The sequence below is a fragment of the Capra hircus genome, chromosome 17 (assembly GCF_001704415.2).
Source record: "Capra hircus breed San Clemente chromosome 17, ASM170441v1, whole genome shotgun sequence".
Lineage (NCBI taxonomy): Eukaryota > Metazoa > Chordata > Mammalia > Artiodactyla > Bovidae > Capra > Capra hircus.
The window spans coordinates 15306323-15323225 of record NC_030824.1 but is presented as its reverse complement, the minus strand read 5'-3'; the positions used below and the strand labels follow the sequence as shown (position 1 = coordinate 15323225).

The following is a 16903-nucleotide window of genomic DNA, read 5'->3' as shown; positions in this document are numbered from 1 at the left end:
AGGCTGTCCAGAGCCTCGACCCCAGCTCAGACTTTTCCAGCCCTCATCTTATAAAGAATGGTGGCCGTTGAGGATTTTAAATCAGCAGCAGTTTATGTTTGGAAAGATCACTCTGGCTTAGCATAGGGAAAGGAGACGGAGGGAGGCAGAAGAGGTGAAGTGGGGGCACCCACTAGGAATTTACCCTCCTCCTGGGACTTTGAGGACAATCCTGGGGTCATAGAGTTAACTAGAGTCGGACCAGAATAAGGGGACTTTCCCAGTGGTCCAGTGGTTAAGGCTCTTCACTCCAAATGCAGGGGGCAGGAGTTCAATCCCTTGGCAGGGAACTAAGATCTCGCAAGCCGCAAGGCATGCCAGAAAAATAAATAGGAGCAGAATCTAGGTCCCCAGACTTCCATTTCCATAGGCTCTTAATTCCGCCCTAGAGCTGAGGAAACCACAAGCCAGTATGTTGGTGCTCGCAGCCTTACTGGCTCCACCTAGTCCCCCAGTAGTTTGGAATATGTGGAAATTAACCCAGCTTTTACACTCCTTAATTTCTCGTTTTATGTTTCCTCTCAACTGCAATAATAAGACAAATTCTACCCATTGTTTTTTTTTCACCTTTTTCAGCTGAATTTGCAGCTGAGAAATGAGGTCACTGAACACAGTGAGAAAGACTGCTTGCAGGCAGGAATCTTTGGGGACATGCTTGATTTTCTTTCTTCCCTAAATAGCTTGTCAGATTTAAAACTTTGGTCTGAAAGAACTTACCCTATGGTCTTAGATCGGGGGGTGGGGTGGTGGGGAGAGGGGGGGATAATTCCTTTTAATCCCTTTTACTTTTGTAACGCACAGGATCAAACACTGTGTTAAAAAAGCAGTTCTAAATGAACACTTGTATTTTTGATAATTCTGTGATTGGAATTATATTTATAGAACATAGCTCTTAGATGTGAGATACTTTCTAGCCTGCCTGGAAATTGAGATTTTTAGCCATAGATCTGAGGGTTGTAGGTAATTGAGGCCCAGGGAGATCAAATTCATTTCACTGTGTAATAACAGCTAGCAATTACTAGGCATGTCTCATATGTCAGGCTCTATATTAAGCATTATTTTATTTAATCCTCACAACAAATTTGAGAGCTTGGTGAGGTTCATAAAGGTGTAGAGGAGCCTCAGAGTGGCACAGTGACTTGCCCAAAGTTAAACAGCTGTTACGTGCAAAGTTGGGACTTGAACCTCAGTCCTGTGCTCTTACCCACTACTTCGTACTGGTATGGACCATCTCCCAGTGCTATGTTATAACACCTGCCTCCCCACCTGCATCTGATGGCTATGTGCAATAATGGCCTCCAGTTTTATTTTAATAACCAGCATTGCACAGCTTATAGAATCCACTGGGTAAGACATAACCAGACCAATGTCTATGAGAGGCATGATCTCATGCATATTTAAACTTATTAAACTTTAAATAAACCATGTCATGCACACTGAAACATGGATTAGAGAGGGGAGGATTGTGTTCTGCAACCATGGATTAATGACCATGTGCAAACGTTATAACTGAACTATTGAAATGGTCACAGAAGGGTCCTTAACAGAGGCCATCTTCCCCAGCACCTGTCTGTGTGCTTGTTAATCCGAGAAAAAAGCTCTTCCAAATAAGAGCCACGAGTTCATTCCTTCTCTTTATTCTAGAGAAAGGCCGCCAGCTGGCTAGTGTCACTGGAAGTACCAGACTCAAAGAGCGTCACTGGGCTCTTAGGTGACACTATGGGCAAGATTTGCTCTGAGCTCTTGGGACCTTTACAGAAAGGGTGAGACTCTTTCAATTCATTGAGTGGCTTTGTCTATCCTGTGCCCCTTCAAGGTGCTGGGAGGACACTTCACTAGGGTCCCCTGAGTGGCTGGATGGTGGTGGCTCAGGTCATGGATTGCTTGCTTTTCTTTTTTCACTCTGAAAATCACATTTCTGATTTTTGGCAAAAGATAAACACCATCACAGCTTCCTCCTCCAGCCCTGGCCTTTCTAAGCAGGCATGCTGGCTGTAGGATTTCTGGTGGACTGAAATAGCAGGGTATAACCACATCTCTTTTGCGTCACCCAACAAAAACTCCCACTGAGCATTGAAGGTCGGACCTTCAGTGGGACCTTTTGGGGAATTCTTTCCAGATTTCCTTTCCACTTCCAAAACTGAAGGGGCTGGACACTGTGAAATAATGGAAATCTATCTCTCTATATCTATATACCAGTCTCTGCCCCCAGTTCCTGGCACAGAGCTCCTAAAACTCTTGGAACTTCCTAAGTGATACAAGAGCACCAGGAGCAGCTCTTGTTCTAATGTTTGGTGTTATACCCTGGATCATGACACAGAGTTCCCAAATCTCTTGGGATTTCCTGGGTGACCAGAGTGTCGTTTTATTCAAACGTGGCAACCCTTAGTGGGCTCCTGGATAGCTTCAGGATAGGGACTGGTTACCAGAAAGACTGAGCCATTAGAAGCTGAGAACTTCCTGGGAAGGGGAGAGGCGCTAGAGGCTGAATTAACAACAGTTCATGCCTATGTGATGAAGCCTCCATAAAAATCCCAGAAGTACGGGGTTTGGAGAGCTTCTGGGTTGATAACCACATCTAAGTAACAGGAGGAGGGCAAACCCTCCAACTCCTCAGGGACTGAAGCTCCTGTGCTTGGGACCCTCCCAGATCTCACCCTATGTACTTTATCTTGGTACTCATCGGTACTCTTTATTATATAATAAATGGGCCTGGCATGCTGCAGTTCATGGGGTCGCAAAGAGTCAGAGAAGACTGAGCGACTGAACTGAACTGAACTGAACTGAAATAGGAAAATGTAAGTCGGTATATCCCTGAGTTCTGTGAGCCACTCTAGAAAATGATCAGACTCAAAGAGGAGGTCATGAGAACCCTGATTTATAGCTGCCTGATCAGAAGTATAGCTGATAGCCTGGGACTAGTGATTGGCATCTGATGTGGGGGGTCACCTTGTGGGAGTGAACCCTTAACCTGTGGGCTCTGATGTTAACTCCACGTGGAAAGCATCAGAACTGAATAGGATGGTAGGACACCCCACTGGTGTCGCAGACATTTGCTTGGTGTGGGGGAAACCCCCACACATCTGGTGTCTGAAGTGTGAGTGTGGCCGTGGCATGAGAACAAAGGAGAAACACACGGGAGGAGGGTCCTCCTTTCGCAGGCACACTTCAGGGCACTTTGGGTGCACGCCATGGTGCCGTGTCGTGGCTTCACGCGTGGTGGGGGCTGTTCCTCCGCCCTTTTCACATCTTCGTGCCGTCAGAAGGCCTGCATACAGTAGGTCTTCAGTACATAAGTGGCTGGCTATACAATGAGACTGGGCCAGGGTCGAGACTGTCCCCCTGTCTCACCCCTACACTTACTGGGAAGCCAAGATAAAGGTCTAAGACCATAAGGCGCTAAGGGGCCATGAATATCTTAGTGGAGATCTTGTGGGAAAACCAAGAAATAGCTTTACATTTCTCATGCACATGTGCTTAGTCATTTCAGTTGAGTCCAGCTGTCTGTGACCCTATGGACTGTAGCCCACCGGGCTCCTCTGTCTATGGGATTCTCCAGACAAGAATATTGGAGTGAGTTGTCATGCTCTCCTCCAGGGGATCTTCCTGACCCAGGGATTGAACCCATATCTCCTGAATCTCCTGCATTTCAGATGGATTCTTTACTGCTGAGCCACCAGGGAAGGCCTTACATCTCACACTATGAGGCAAAGCCTTATAAAAACCCTCATTAGATATCTCTGTTCTCACCCAGTGATGGCTGCCCTTTTGCTCTTCTCTCTTCCAAAGGGTCCCTTCTCCTCACACCCTTAGCCTGTCTGCTGAATGTCCCCATTCTATCTATCCGGGAAGCCTTTGTGCTCTTCCTCTGTATCTGCTTGTTCACCTGAATACCCTTTGCTCACCAAAGGCAGCTTCTCCTTGGGATGCTCACTCCCTGGAAGGTATGGGGGCGGGGGCTGTAAGTCACAGAATTTTCTCTCCTCTTAAATAAATGCCCAAATGGTGGGCTAGTTTATTTAGACCAACGCTTTAGATATAAATAACCAAAAATGTTGGACAAAATATTCTTTTTAAAAAAGTGTCAAAGAGCCGACCACAAAGTGGGAATCTCTTAGCCAAAACTGGAGTGAGACTGGAGACCACTGGAAAGGTGAGGCAGCCTGAATGCTGCTTTGGTCCTAAGGACGTCTGTCAAGCTATAGAAGGTTAGTCCCTCTGACAGCTTCACAAGGCAAGGGGGATGGAAAACAAAGTCTGCCCAAATGAGGAATCAAAGAGGAGAGAGACCTTCCTTACAGTAAGTGTGGTTCCCAAGGGCCACACTTTCAGGGGGAAGATGACTAGAACCATACCAGCCCCTCGTGGTCCACACTCAGGGTTCCCAACAGTCACAGGGAACCTTGAGCTTTAAGAGGACTGGCAACCACCAGTGTCCAGCCTGACCCTCACCCCCACTCCAGGGCCTCCCAGAGGAGAACTCCCTTCATTCCCTCTTCAGTTGAAATTTACATAACATAAAATTAACTGTTTCAAAGGTTGCAATTCAATGGCATTTGAACCAATGGTTGTACAACCATCTCCTGACTCTAGCGCCAAAATATTTTCATCAGCCCCAAAGGAGACACTGCACCCACTAAGCAGTCACTCTCTTATCTGCCCCACTTCCTCAGCCCTTGGTAACCACCAGTCTACTTTCTGTTTGGGATGAACCTCAAAACATTCGGGCAAGTGAAAGGAGCCAGACACAGAAAGGTCCCATACTGTGCGATTCCACTGACAGGACTATTGCTTTTAAGATGCAGGCATTCATATTTCTTGATGTTAACGAGAGGGCTTTCCAGTCGAGTGGTAGAGAATCCATGGGCCAATGCAGGAGACATAAGAAATGCGGGTTCGATCTTTGCGTTGGAAGGACTGTGAAGAACAGAATTTGGGGAGCGGTGCAGAAGAAAGGGACTATCTGCTGGGGATCCCATTTCCTCCTTAGGCACCAACATGGCAACTTGGGTTCCTAAAGTCAACTCTAGCACAGTAACTCTCAACCATGGCTCCACATGGGAATTCTCGAGGGGAGCTTTGAAAAAGGCTATGTCCAGGTAACACCCCCAGAAAGTCTGATATTGTCATGGGTCTGAGAAGCACCCAGGTGACTCTGATGTGGAGCCAGGGCAGAGCCCATTGCTTTATCAGGACAGTGGCTATGGTGGCAGGCCATTTCTATCACATATATCGGGTTGGTCAAAAGTTCATTCAGGTTTTTCCCATAACATCTTATGGAAAACTGGGGCCAACCCAACACTTCCTCTCTTCCTGCTGTAGCATTTCCTTCTCATCCCTGATTTATGCCTTGTTCGCTCTGCCCAAGAGAAGTATCCCCGGAGCTTGTTTCTGTAGAATGGCACAATCCATGAAAGTTGGTGTCACTCAGTTTGGGACTTAGGGGACGCTTTCCATAATTCAATAATGGGAATTATGTGAGCATCTCTAAGCCTCATTCCTAATCTCTAAAAGTGAAAAGAAAATGAAGTCGCTCAGTTGTGTCTGACTTCTTGCGATCCCATGGACTGTAACCTACCAGGCTCCTCTGTCCATGGGATTTTCCAGGCAAGAGTACTGGAGTAAGCTGCCATTTCCTAATCTCTAAAATGGGGCTAGTCATAGCATCTATCTCATAGGAACATTTCGAAAATCTGACAGAAAGATGTGCACAAAGCACATGGTAGACAGACACCCATTATAAATTGTGATTATTAGCATGGTTATTGTTACATGATAGGGTATTTCATAATGTTCCAGTTTGTTGATGGTCCTCTCCAAACCAGAAGAGAGACCTTTACAAAAAGAGGGAGGCTACTGTATTCAACAAACCACAACAATTTTTTTTTTTTTTGGTTCACTTGCTTTGGGTGGACACTGAACTAGGATCTCAGGTTTCAGGAGAAGGTCTAGAACAGGGAAATTGATCTGTAATGAAACAAAGTAGCATACAAACACAGTATGGGAACTCAAAAGAGTCAGAATGGATTTTGGAGGTGGTGGGCTGAAATTCGGGAAGCTGCAGGAGAGGGTGGCATTTAAGCTGAGCTTGTAAGGATAAGGGATAAGTAGCACTTTAGTAGGGAGAGGATGTACTAAGGAACAGCATCTAAGGCCCAGGGAACAGCACAAGAAAATATCTAGAGGTAGGGATGAACCTTGGAAGAAGAGGGAAAGAAGCACATCTGGGGACATGCAAGATTTCCTGGTCAGCTCTTGGCTCTGGATATGAGAACGGACATGTGTAGTAGAAGATCACTGACTATCTGAAGGTGAGGCTGGTGAAGTAGGTTGGGTCAGATTGAAAGAAGTCATCAGACACCAGCCTAAGAAGGGGCTTCCCGTGCGAGACAGCTGCCACCCCTCAATCCAACCAGCCAGTGTTCCTTCTCAATGGTCCTTCCCAAGGCCACGGGGCTGCAGCGACAGAGGTCTACTTACGGCAGAACCAAATCCCCATACTGGATATCTGACAGCATTTTGGCTGGTTGGAATTTATTTCTTTCTTCCTCTTTTAGTTTCTCCAGTTGTTGCTGCTTCTTTTTCAAGGCACTCTCCTCCTTCAGGATGGTGAAGTATCCACGGCCAATCTTCACCCACTGAATTAAGGTGCTGAAGAAAAGAAAGAGGGAGAAAGATGGGCTGGCTCTCAAGGCAATGTCTTACTATCTCGGGACCGACAGTTAACTGAAGGACACTCTCAGGCCCAGTAGCAGGAGACTTCCTGTCTTTAGAATTCCAAAGTCAGAGTTACTTACCCTAAACTTGACTTCTACCAAAGACCACCTCCTACCAAAGACCTTGAACAAATTATCTAACCTCTCCAGGTTCTGGTTCCACCACTCAACAAATACTTATTGAGTGCCTGCTGTGTGCTAGGCACTCTGCTAGGTACTATGAAATGAGAATAACAGTTCACATCCTGGAGGACCGATTTAATTGGCAGTATTTTTATTTGTTTTGTTTGTCATGGTTTGTCTTAGATTCCACGACGTGTGGTATTTGAGTTCCATACACGTATGTCACTGGAAGGTCACTGGCAATCTTTTCCTAAGTGTAGACCTTGCTTCTCAGCCAGTAAACTTTTCTGAATTTCTATGCTACATGCCACATTCTTAATCTCTAAAATGGGGTTAATCATAGCCTCTATCTCATAGGAACAATTTGAAATTTTCACAAAAATGTGGCGGCAAGGATCAGGTGTCACCTGTCCAGCCATGTTCTTGTCACAGCAAAATAATTTCTCAGGTTCCTCATGCATAAAACTGTGCAAAATCAAATGACTGTGTACCGGGCGGAACACAGTGAGGCCAGATTATACATAACTGGCCCTGAATTGTCCATTTGGGCTTTTAGGTTTAGGGATGGAAGCAGTTGATGTGAGGTGGAATTCGTATTTGAAACAAAAATGCTCCTCTGTTTCACTTTCAAGCTTCTGAACCCACTCATCAAAGGACACCCTGAGATTGCCAGATAAGCTGATAGAAAAACCGGAACCACGTGCAACCCTTCAATTCCACAAAAGAGGATTTTCTCGATGTGGCGCAGACAAAGCAAATGCAGAGCTAGTCTGGGAGCTGGGGCTGGCGTGACAGCAAACGCTATTTCATGATTACGTTACTTCATGGAGCCTCTTTGCTCAGAATTTGGTTCAGAGGTCAAGGCTGTCGTCATACACACAGCACAAAGGTATAAAATGACAACTCACATTGTGAGGCTTTCTGGGCAGAGCAGGGGTGGCTTAGAGTTTTGTGGGAGTAGGGCTGGGGCAAGGGGTCCTTTGTTTGTGTGGGGACTGAGCTCTCCAGCAACAAACAAGGAGCACCTTGGGTTTCTTATTATACCGCTCCCCCTTATGTGGGCAGTGGGAAGGCGGGTTGGGCAGCTCAGAAGTGTCAACGGTCACACAATGAAATCAGAAGGATGGAAGAAGACGGTGGAGAGTAAGACGGGGAGATCACCTGCCTCCCCACAAACTCATCAGAATATGGAACAACTCCTGCAGCACCACTTCTACATGACAGCTGAAGACCCCAGACCTCCAAAAAGGCAAGCCAATCTCCTTAGCACGAGAAAGCAAAGCAATATTGTAAAGCAATTATCCTTCAATTGGAAATAATTTTTAAAACAGTGAAGTCAGACTCGTCATAGCATTGATTCACAGCCAGTTTCAAATGTGAGTGTTTGCCTAAACAGCTGCATCTTTATTTACCATTCAACAAAGATGTACTGAATACCCACTGTGTGCCAGGAGCTGCTCTAGGTGCTGAGATTCAGCAGCAAACAAACAGCTCACAGCATCCTGGTCCTCATGAAGCTCCTATTCCAGGGGGTGGAGACAGACACGGAACAAAGCAGTGAACTGTAGGTGACACGCTAAGTACTGGGAGGAGCATGAAGCAGGGACACGGGAGAGTGAGAGACAGGGCTGGCGGAAGGGTTAGCACCATTTCGAACTCATGGTCAGTGAAGGCCTGGATGTTTCTGCAGGCCAAGGAATGCCAAAGATGGCCAGCAAGTCACCAGAAGCTAGCAGAGCGGCATGGAACAGTTTCTCTCTAAGGAGTCAGAAGAAACCCACCCTGCTGATACCTTGATCTTGCACTTCTAGCCTCCAGAACTGAGACAACACATTTCTGCTGTTTAAGCCAGTGTATAGTACCTTGTTACTGTGGCCCTAGGAAACTAAGTACAGTATGATCACATATTTAAACCTACACGTGGAACAGCCCAACTCTTTCTTTTCTTTGACTGCGAAGGTTAACAAAATTCTTATGAATTTTATAATAAGTGACAGGCTGATGGTCCATGCCACAGCAAATAAAAGGAGCTTGAGTATTATGTGCCAAGCCCTGAGCTGACATCTATTTTGTCTCAGAGTCTGTGCTAGGCAGTTACTATGTGTCAAGTTCTATTCAAGCACTGGCATTACAATGAAGGATGCATCTTCAAAGAATTCACAGACTCCACCTCTATATCTAAGTTACCTTATTTCTACAAAAGTAGAGATTAAGAGCTTGGCAAGAAATTTATTTGACTTGGTTATGCCCTTATTCCAAAAAGGGTTCAGTTCAGTTCAGTCACTCAGTCGTGTCTGACTCTCCGACCCCATGAATCGCAGCACGCCAGGCCTCCCTGTCCATCACCAACTCCCGGAGTTCACTCAAACTCACGTCCATCGAGTTGGAGATGCCATCCAGCCATCTCATCCTCTGTCGTCCCCTTCGCCTCCTGCTCCCAGTCCCTCCCAGCATCAGAGTCTTTTCCAATGAGTCAACTCTTCACATGAGGTGGCTAAAGTACTGGAGTTTCAGCTTTAGCATCATTCCTTCCAAAGAACACCCAGGGCTGATCTCCTTTAGAATGGACTGGTTGGATCTCCTTGCAGTCCAAGGGACTCTCAAGAGTCTTCTCCAACACCACAGTTCAAAAGCATCAATTCTTCAGCGCTCAGCTTTCTTCACAGTCCAAATCTCACATCCATACATGACCACTGGAAAAACCAAACCTTGACTAAATGGACCTTTGTTGACAAAGTAATGTCTCTGCTTAGGGGCAGACAATTTAAAAAGCGAGAAAGGCAGGAGATGTGATGAATAAGGAAACAAGATCAGGTAAGACAAGTATCAAATCTCAGACACACGAGCTAGTACACAGATTTGGCCCTGAGCATCCTAGAAGCCAATGCAAAGAGGGAAACGTAACCCATCATGTGATTTCCAATGACCATGAGACATCAAAAACCTGTTTGGGTAATGGCTAGCCATTCCAGGTGGAAGAGGAAGAGATTTCTTTCAAGGATCTGAATAAGGAGGACACGGTGAAAAGCCAAGTCTGCAACACACCTCTGGATGTGGGTATTGATGAATGCCTGTCTTACTGGTGAACTCACAGAAGAGACTAGGGGAGATGGTGGTTGCCAGTTTGAGCAATCTAGCAAGTTTTCTGGTAGAATTGCAGCTTCTGTCAAGCAAGGCAGCCAGACTCCCAGCTGTTAGATCCTCTGGAAAGAACAGGTTGAGAGATGAACAGAGGTGGCCGGGGGCACTGTGTATGTCTGTGGTGGTGGGTGGGGCGGGTAAATGTCCGGGCCCTCAGGTCAGACCCATGAGCCTATTCTGGGAACTTCAGGACTGTGGGGTGTTCATTCCACATGCCATGAAACGCACCCCTGCTACTGCAGAAGTCCATTTAAAACTGCTTAATATTTCATCAAATTCTTGTTTAATTCCCTTGCATGTTCCCTCTATTTTTTTCATCATTATTGCTGTTACCAGGCTATCTGAGGGAAGGGAGGTATTTGCAGGGAAGAGCAGTTTCCGCCTTTAAGTCCACTCACCCAGCACCTCCTGCTCACTGCTTCCCACAATGTAAAACTCCCCTGGCTAACATTGTAAGAGGAGCAATGGGGAGGCAAATAATTAACTGCATCAGGCAGCAGAGGAAGAAGCAGATTATAGAATGGAAAGTTTCCTCCACCCAAAGCCACTTCCTCTTCACTGATGCAGTGGAGGTTTTTACATTTAAGGGACATACCTTCTCTCTACAGGAGTCTGTGTGAGCTGATGAATGAAAAATGTGCAGTATGACAATAGGAATAGTCTCCTGGGGCACAGCTGAGTCCGACTGAAGGGGCGGGTTTCCCTCCAAGCACCTCCTGATCTGAGAGCCAGTGGATGCGGTGCTGAGGCTTGGAGGGGCAGCCTCTGGATGGGGTGGGTCTCTGCTACCTGCTTAGGCAGATATTGAAGTTCTCTGAACCACAGTCTCTCCACCTCCAAATGAGGAAAAAAGTCATTCCTGCCTCCAAGGGCTGCTGGGAGGGTTAAATGAGAAAGGGGATGTAAAGAGCTAGCATAGTATCTCAATGATTGGGTACTATGATCACTACTGTCAACTCACTGAGCAGTTGTGATCTGCAGTTAAGAAAACAGAAGGAAGAGGTTAAGTGAATGATGAAGATCATAGTGGCTGGAAAGTAGCAAGCAAGGGTTGGGAGCCCCCAGGGCTGATTCTGGGATTTCTCTCTCTGCCTGCATATGCTGCAAACACCAGACTATTCAGTTGAGTTCAGTTCAGTTGCTCAGTCATGTTTGATTCTTTGTGACCCCATGAATCGCAGCACGCCAGGCCTCCCTGTCCATCACCATCTCCCGGAGTTCACTCAGACTCACATCCATTGAGTCCGTGATGTCATCCAGCCATCTCATCCTCTGTCGTCCCCTTCTCCTCCTGCCCCCAATCCTTCCCAGCATCAGAGTCTTTTCCAATGAGTCAACTCTTCACATGAGGTGGCTAAAGTACTGGAGTTTCAGCTTTAGCATCATTCCTTCCAAAGAAATCCCAGGGATGATCTCCTTCAGAATGGACTGGTTGGATCTCCTTGCAGTCCAAGGGACTCTCAAGAGTCTTCTCCAACACTACAGTTCAAAAGCATCAATTCTTTGGTGCTCAGCCTTCTTCACAGTCCAACTCTCGCGTCCATACATGACCACTGGAAAAACCATAGCCTTGACTGGATGGACGTTAGTCGGCAAAGTAATGTCTCTGCTTTTCAATATATTATCTAAGTTGGTCATAACTTTTCTTCCAAGGAGTAAGCGTCTTTTAATTTCATGGCTGCAGTCAGCATCTGCAGTGATTTTGGAGCCCCAAAAAATAAAGTCTGACACTGTTTCCCCATCTATTTCCCATGAAGTGATGGGACCGGATGCCATGATCTTCGTTTTCTGAATGTTGAGCTCTAAGCCAACTTTTTCGCTCTCCTCTGTCACTTTCATCAAGAGGCTTTTTAGTTCCTCTTCACTTTCTGCCATAAGGGTGGTATCATCTGCATATCTGAGGTTACTGATATTTCTCCTGGCGATCTTGATTCCAGCTTGTGTTTCTTCCAGCCCAGCGTTTCTCATGATGTACTCTGCATAGAAGTTAAATAAGCAGGGTGACAGTATACAGCCTATACAGACTCTTCAGTAGAGCTTTAAAGCTTCAAGTTTATGTGTCTCTGGGCTGTTCTTATTGCACAGGGTTCACCTCTAGGCCCTCAGAAGAGAAACTGGTGGTGTACATGTTCCTTCTTTAGGCCATGTTTAATCCAATCCAAGTCACCACCTGCGGCAGATTAGGTCATCGTTCACCGGATACTCCCTCCATCCCCCCTTCCCCGCTTCCCTACATTCAGGGGTGGAATGTACACCCAGCATCCTGATTTTGAGCTTCACCATGTGACTTCTTTGGTCAATGGGATGTTAGCAGGTATGACCTGAACAGAAGCTTGAAATAAGCTTGCTCAGTTGGGTCCATGACAAGAACCAAACCCACTATTTCGTTGACCCCAGAAGAATAAAAGAGTCATAGAACAGATCTGAACCAGCTGATCTCAACCTAAGTCAGCCAAATTCGTTATCCCACAGATGTATAAGCAAGGAAGAAATACTTACCGAAAATCACTGAGTTTCAGGGTAGCTTGTTACACAGCATTGTGGTGAAAAGAGCTGACAAATACACCATTTGTTATAAGACGTGACATTATTTCACGAATCACAAAGAAGGAAAAACCCATGAAAAGTCAACTGAGACATGACTGTATGTGGTATTTCCAGTACAGAGCTGTTAAAATGTGAAAAGTGTGCCTATTAGATATGACAAAATATGGTGCTGAGAAAATCATGCCTCAGACCTGAGCAGACACGACGTGGCACAGAGCTCGGGGCGTAAGGCAATTAACAGCCCCCTCAGAGAAGAGTCTGTTGATAGCATGTGTGATAAGCTGTGTAATTTTCGGTGAGATCAAGAGTCCTTTCTGATTGTGAGATTCACCCACACATCTACTGTTAATCTTTACCGAGCCATCCCACCCTTGAGTGATGTCAGCTAGCTTCTTGCTGCTCGAAGTATGGTCCCTGGACCATCAGCATCAGCAACACCCAGGAGCTTGTTAGAAAGGCAGAATCTTGGGTGTCCCCCACAGACCTCTTGAATGAGGGTCTGCATCTTCACAGGACCCCTAGATGACTCATATACACATAGAAGTTTGAGGCGCACTGGTTTAGCTGTCCTATTCCTTTTATTTAAAAAAAAACAACACAACAAAACTCTTGCAGAAAGAAATCTTCAAACTGGCTTTATTAGAAGCCTGATTCCCTTGGTACAAGTTAGAAATAAAACTTTGACCCACACTAGCAGTCGATTCATCTCAGTAAGTTCTTCGAGCACAGCTGTGGCAGCCATTTCTCACTCTTGGAGGGCACTCTGCTCTTCTGCGTCTCCCATTACCTGAATCAGCCTCCATCCCCAGAGCCTTGAAGAAACTGCTGGTCGTCTAAAACAGACAGCCTCTGTTCTTTTCACAGGGGCCTGGCAGGAAGCTGCGGAGTACTGGAGAGCTACGAGGCAGGGAGAGAAACTCACGTTTCAACCTTTCTATTATGGGGGGCATGGGATTAACCACTGCAAATCGTTTTGTTAAAAATCAACAGCCCAGATGTACTTAAAAAAAAAAAAAAAAAACACAACTTTTAATGGTATTATGGCTCTGCATCCAGCTGGTTTTCACTCACATTTTCTGTCTCTGCCTGCAAGAAATATGGGGCTATAAAGCCAGGAGAGCTTCGACGGGGAAGGTGGAATGACATTAAGATGAACAAACACTCTTGGCAATCTGATTTCAGGAATGTCCTGCTCTCCCAGAAGGGAATTGCCTACGTGGGAAATTTTCACTTAACAAATTTTACTGTTTTCAAATAATAGCAAATAAATCAGTTTCTTCCCAGCTTGTGGAGGCTGAAAGCTTAGAGAGCCCACTTCATCTGGCTGGCTCACGTCTTGCTTTGTCAGCCCACCCAGACAGATCGATTTCAGAGGAGGACAGGGCAAACATGATGGAACGGAGGGATTGAAAACACGGTCCTTAAATTTTTGAATTTTGAGGCAACCCCTGCAGACGAATTAATAAAGCAGCCCCAGTTCAAATGTGGCCGAGCAAATATTTTGCATTTAAATTTCCGCATTAGAATGCCCTGTTTATACAATAACTTAATAAATCTAGCCTGGCTGCCAAATTGACAAGAAGGTGAGAATCATTCATTAAAATGCAAATGCAATTGAGATGAAATTTGGAATACATTTATTACAGTAATTGAACTTCAGTCAACTGTAGTCACAACACAGATTTTGAACTACCTTTCAGACAAAAGGACGTGTTGTATTATCAACACCCACCCCCCTCAAGTTAATATCTTTGTCAGCATGCAAATTAGAACCAATTCCTGAGCACCAGTGATTTGCAATGGAGGATTTCACTCTTCTTTACAGGACAAGATTGCCAGAAAAAAGGTCAACTGCATACACAAAAGATTGCTCTGGTAGCATATTGTGTATACAGCAAATTGATTGCAAACATATTCTGAGTGCTTACTGCAACCACGCTCTTATTAAATCACATCTGAACATCTCTTTACCGGCCCTGGGTCATTTGCTAATTGCAATGCCTAACAATGGGAGATTTGCCAAGTTAGGATTTCATCTCTGAGATCAGAAGTTTCAGATGGATTTCTCTCCTTTCTGAATGACTCAGCCCAAAAAGGAGAGCTGGTTCAAGGGTTCCTTTTAATCAGATGGCAGAAAGATGCTACTGAGGCTGTGATAAAGACACAGAAGAACTGACTCACAATTAGAGAAGTAGCTTTATCTGCTTCAGGTTTTGTTCTCTCTGGCTCCTTTGTGAAATTTACGTGGCATTTCTGAGGTTTGGGCGAAGAGCGCACACGCACCTAGCAGATGTTTGAGCTGGAAGAAGACACAGCCTAGAGTTTTTCTTTGGACACAGATAAGTATGCTATTCAGGAGTCCTCAGTGTGGCAAAATACAATTCATTTCACCTGTGAAATGGAGTGACTGCTTTTGTCTGCTTCGCCCCCTTTATCATTAACTGATCACAAAGTGATATCAAGTACTTTCTAAATGTCACTAGACTGACTTCCTGTTGCTACCACCCTAGCCAGAAGCCATCATTCATTGCCTCTATTCCTCTGAGTAGCTTCCTATCTCATCTTCCTCCTCCTCAGTCCATTGTCCACCTTGCTGTCACAGGGCTCTTCTGAAAGGCAGATTCATTCCCATCAGAGTGTTCCAAACCCACTGCGCTCAGGGTAAAGGCCAGACTCTTCCCCATGGCAATCAGGTCCTCTAAGACCTGGGTTTTATCTCTGACCACTCACCCAGTCATTCATTTGTATCTCTCCGTCCCTCAGGATTCTATGATTTTGCCCCTTCCTGCAGCATGTCCTCCCTTCCTTCACTTGCTGATTCTAAGGTGTGGGAGAAACTGTCAGCTGCTGACCATTCAATACTGCTGCTTCCTCCCTGCTTCAAGTCCAGGCTAGGCCAAGCGCCTCCTCTGCGGCCCCACAGCTCCCCACGCCTATGTGCTCCCCACGCCTATGTTCTCCCCATGCCTATGTGCTCCCCATGCCTATGTGCTCCCAACTGTTGCACGTGTCATGCTATCTGTTCAGTTGCCTATTTTCTTGTCTGCTTTTCCTATTAGACTGCAGACTCCTTGAGGACAGTGCCTGACAAAGAGTAGGTAGTCAGCATTTGCTGGTTTTATTTCCCTACCTCTTGTCCTTTCTCCCAAAGGCAGGAAGTGCCAATATCCATTTCCTGAGCTTCCTTGGAAACAGACCAAGTTATTGTGAACATCAAATACCTAGACAAAAAGTCATCAAAACAACAATAAACAAAACTACCTTTTCCAGCTCTTCTGGAGATAGGACTAGCCAATGATGTACAAGAGGAGATCACTGGGAGGAACTTCTAGGAAAACGTGACAAAGGAAGTTAACACGGCAGGGTGGCATTTGTCCTTCGGTCCCTTTTTCCTCTCTTCCTTCCTGCTGCCTGGAACTTAGCTACAATGGCTGCAGTGCCAGTAGCCATTGTGTGAGCATGAGGAAACCCTGAGACAGAAGCAAACACTAAGGAGAGGAGATGAAAAGACAGAAGGAATCTGGGTCCTGGACAACTAGTACATCTTCCACAAGGTAAACCTCTCAGGACTTCCCTGGTGGTTCAGTGGCTAAGACTCTGCCCTCCCAATGCAAGGGGCCCAGGTTCTACCCCTGATCAGGGATTTAGCTCCCAAGTAAAGGTGCCAGAACTGAAAGATCCTACGTGCTGTAACAAAGACTGAAGATCCCTCGTGCCACAATTAAGACCCGGCACAGACAAATAAATAAAACAAAATAAAAAATAAAACCAAGCCAAACCAAAAAACCTCTTCCATGTGAGGGAGGTAAGACTTTGTCTTAAGTCATGGTAATTTCAGGGCTCTGTTTGCTCTGCAGTTGAATACAGTCTGCAAATGACAATCTCTGTCTCTTTTTCTCCCTTTTTTTCTTTGACTAAACTGTCATGATTATCACATTTAAAATGCTGTCATCTTGGCTAAATCACTGGCCATAGACTAGAGAATGATATTAGGATGGATTAGTCTGGATCATGGGAAAGAGGCAAGGAAACTCAGAAGCATGAAACTGCCAAGAGAGGTAGGTCTGGGATCGTCTCCACGGAGTGTGTCTGAACAGCTGGGAAATATTCAACAGGAGGGTCTGAGCCTGGAAGGAATGAGGACTGGGGGCCCCAGCGAGTGGCTGCAGTTGGATAGAAGCAGGTGGGCACTGGGAGGCAGTGCACAAGGATGGCTTGAGGGGCACTGAGCTGAGCTCTCATGGGAAATTCTCTCCTTGCACCCACACAGCATCCCTAGGAAGGAAGTACTCTTGTCTCCATTTTGCTCATGAGGAAACTGTGGCTCAGAGAGGTTA

At 45.8% G+C, this 16903-nt stretch overlaps 1 protein-coding gene across 1 annotated transcript in view; it reads right to left on the bottom strand.

Moving 5' to 3' along the window:
- Positions 1-16903, bottom strand: part of CCDC60 (coiled-coil domain containing 60) — a 163209-nt gene that overhangs the window by 43181 nt on the left and 103125 nt on the right. The window contains exon 3 of the mRNA XM_005691455.3: positions 6520-6690. Coding sequence (XP_005691512.1) covers positions 6520-6690 — 171 coding nt within the window. The remainder of the gene's footprint in view (positions 1-6519; positions 6691-16903) is intronic.